The sequence below is a fragment of the Limulus polyphemus genome, unplaced genomic scaffold (assembly GCF_000517525.1).
Source record: "Limulus polyphemus unplaced genomic scaffold, Limulus_polyphemus-2.1.2 Scaffold396, whole genome shotgun sequence".
NCBI classification, from domain to species: Eukaryota; Metazoa; Arthropoda; class Merostomata; order Xiphosura; family Limulidae; genus Limulus; species Limulus polyphemus.
The window spans coordinates 26,673-29,194 of NW_013666006.1; the positions used below are offsets into that span (position 1 = coordinate 26,673).

At 33.8% G+C, this 2,522-nt stretch overlaps 1 protein-coding gene across 1 annotated transcript in view; it reads right to left on the reverse strand.

The window, feature by feature from the left end:
• Nucleotides 1-2,522, reverse strand: part of LOC106457956 (putative ATP-dependent RNA helicase me31b) — a 22,856-nt gene that overhangs the window by 8,820 nt on the left and 11,514 nt on the right. Inside the window, exon 6 of the mRNA XM_013917400.2 lies at nucleotides 1,716-1,927. Within this exon, the coding sequence (XP_013772854.1) occupies nucleotides 1,716-1,927 (212 nt within the window). The remainder of the gene's footprint in view (nucleotides 1-1,715; nucleotides 1,928-2,522) is intronic.

Below are 2,522 nucleotides of genomic sequence, written 5' to 3' on the forward strand. Positions count from 1 at the left end.
ACAAGTGTGAAACTTTGCTTTTAAGTTAACTCTGTTACATAAAATGTGTACTTTACAGAACACAACAAGTGTGAAACTTTGCTTTTAAGTTAACTCTGTTACATAAAATGTGTACTTTACAGAACACAACAAGTGTGAAACTTTGCTTTTAAGTTAACTCTGTTACATAAAATGTGTACTTTACAGAACACAACAAGTGTGAAACTTTGCTTTTAAGTTAACTCTGTTACATAAAATGTGTAGTCTACAAAACAAATAAGTGTGAAACTTTGCTTTTAAGTTAACTCTGTTACATAAAATGTGTAGTCTACAGAACAAACAAGTGTGAAACTTGGCTTTTAAGTTAGCTGTGTTACAGGCATTTTTGTATTAAGGGCACAGTATTGTTTGTTTGTTTGTTTCGAAATTTGCGCAAAGCTACACGAGGGCTATCTGCACTAGCTGTCCCTAATTTAGCAGTGAAAGACTAGAGAGAAGGCAGCTAGTCATCACCACCCACCGCCAACTCTTGAGTTACTCTTTTACCAATGAATAGTGGGATTGACTGTCACATTATAACGTCCCCACGGCTGAAAGGGCGAGCATGTTTGGCGTGATGGATGGCACAGTATACAGCTGTGTCACATAATGAATTTTATTTCATTACAAATTCTAAATTGGTCAAAAATCACGGTTAGGTGAAGAAACATTCAAGGTTATCATACATTATGTTTGAAACACCTGATTCAGAAATGGTGTCATTTAAGAGTTAGATTTTATGAATGCAAATGCAGAAATGGCAATACATTGCCACTGGACTGGAAAAATTTAATATATACATCCACTGAGATGCATTCTACTATTCTGCATTTTATTTGATGGCTATATAAACAATGCTAGTTGTTTTTGGCTTGGTTATTTAAAAGGTGCCATATTATAACATTTTATTTTACGGCAGAGGTTAAAAGACGTGGACGAAAACATGCAAAACATACTGACAGATAAAGAATGCCTGTAGAATGTCTTTACCTGCCATAATTCACAGCTCTAAAACATGTGCAGATGTAAATGTTAGAGCACATGTGCGAGCAAGCAAACACTTACTTATGTTCTGTGTTTAAAAAAACAAAAAAGGTAAGTCAATCTAATAATTGTTAATGATAGTGCATGCACACTAACCAAAAAAGGTTGGGGGGGGGGGGGAAGAGCATGTGCCCCTTTTGCTCAACGTGTTAGGCTCCCGTGGTTGCAGAAAATAAGTTGTCTTTATTAACAAATCCACTAATGTGCACCAGTCTACGGGGCAATAATAGATAAAAATATTTACTCAATCACATTTCATTATCCAACCTGTATGAGAAAATGATCACAAAAAATATCAGTACGTGTTGCTTGTGGATTAAATGGTGTCTAACCGGAACAAACCTTTATTTAGTCTACTCAGCACTAGCCAATTCACTGTGCTGGAATTTAGTCATTCGATTCACTCTTGTTACCAGAATTCTCTTTGTGATCTCCTACAAATACACTATGTTTGTGTAATGTTGGAAGAACTAGAAGATGGGTCCTTATTGTGGTGGAACTAAAGGTTCCATAAAAACAGCTGCAACACGAGGATATCATTTCACAAACATTACCCCCCCCCCCAACTAGATACATATACACACACACAAGATGAGTCTAAAATTCATTCTAATGAAAGCAGTTCATATGCACAACAAAATACACATCTGTACCTTAGGGATTGGCTTTATTTCTGTTCCAAGTTCTTGTTCAATACGATGTAAAGCAAACCTATCATCGTAAGTAATCAAGTTGATAGCAATTCCCAGGTGTCCAAATCGACCAGATCTACCAATACGATGAAGATAAGTTTCTGCCATCTTAGGAAAGTCAAAATTGATAACCACATTGACTGCTTGTATATCAATACCTCTGGTGAACAAGTCTGTAATATAAACAAACATTTCATGTTGATCACACTTTATTTTTGATCTTTTTAACATTAGGTGACTTAAAGAACAGAGAACTTCCTTTCACACATTAACTTAATTTGTTTTCTCAAACAAAAATAAATTTGAAACATAAAAAAACATTAACTCTTTCAATATGGTGGTCGGTCAACGTGACAACCATTTTGTTCTTGTTAGAGCATATGCTATAACTTTTAAATTAGTGAGTGAACATTAACTATATTTGGCAGATTATCAGTAACCATTACAATGTTTTCATACACAAAATATCTAATTTTTTTAAGTCATAAGGTTTGTAAAACAATGTTTCTCTCATGCCTTTTTTCTTTCTTTTCACATCTTGCCTATCTATCATGCAAAGTAATTTTAATTTTAAGATTAAAAATACTTTTATGCATCAGAAAATTTTGAAATTTCACATGCAAAATCTTTATAATGTCGAGATAGTTATCAAACCTTTCTTAAGAAAAAAACTTTATATTTTATCTGTTATTTCAGTAATTAATCTCTGTACAGGTTTGGTAGATTTGACCGATCTCGCAACCACCATAAAAATTAGGAAATGTACAT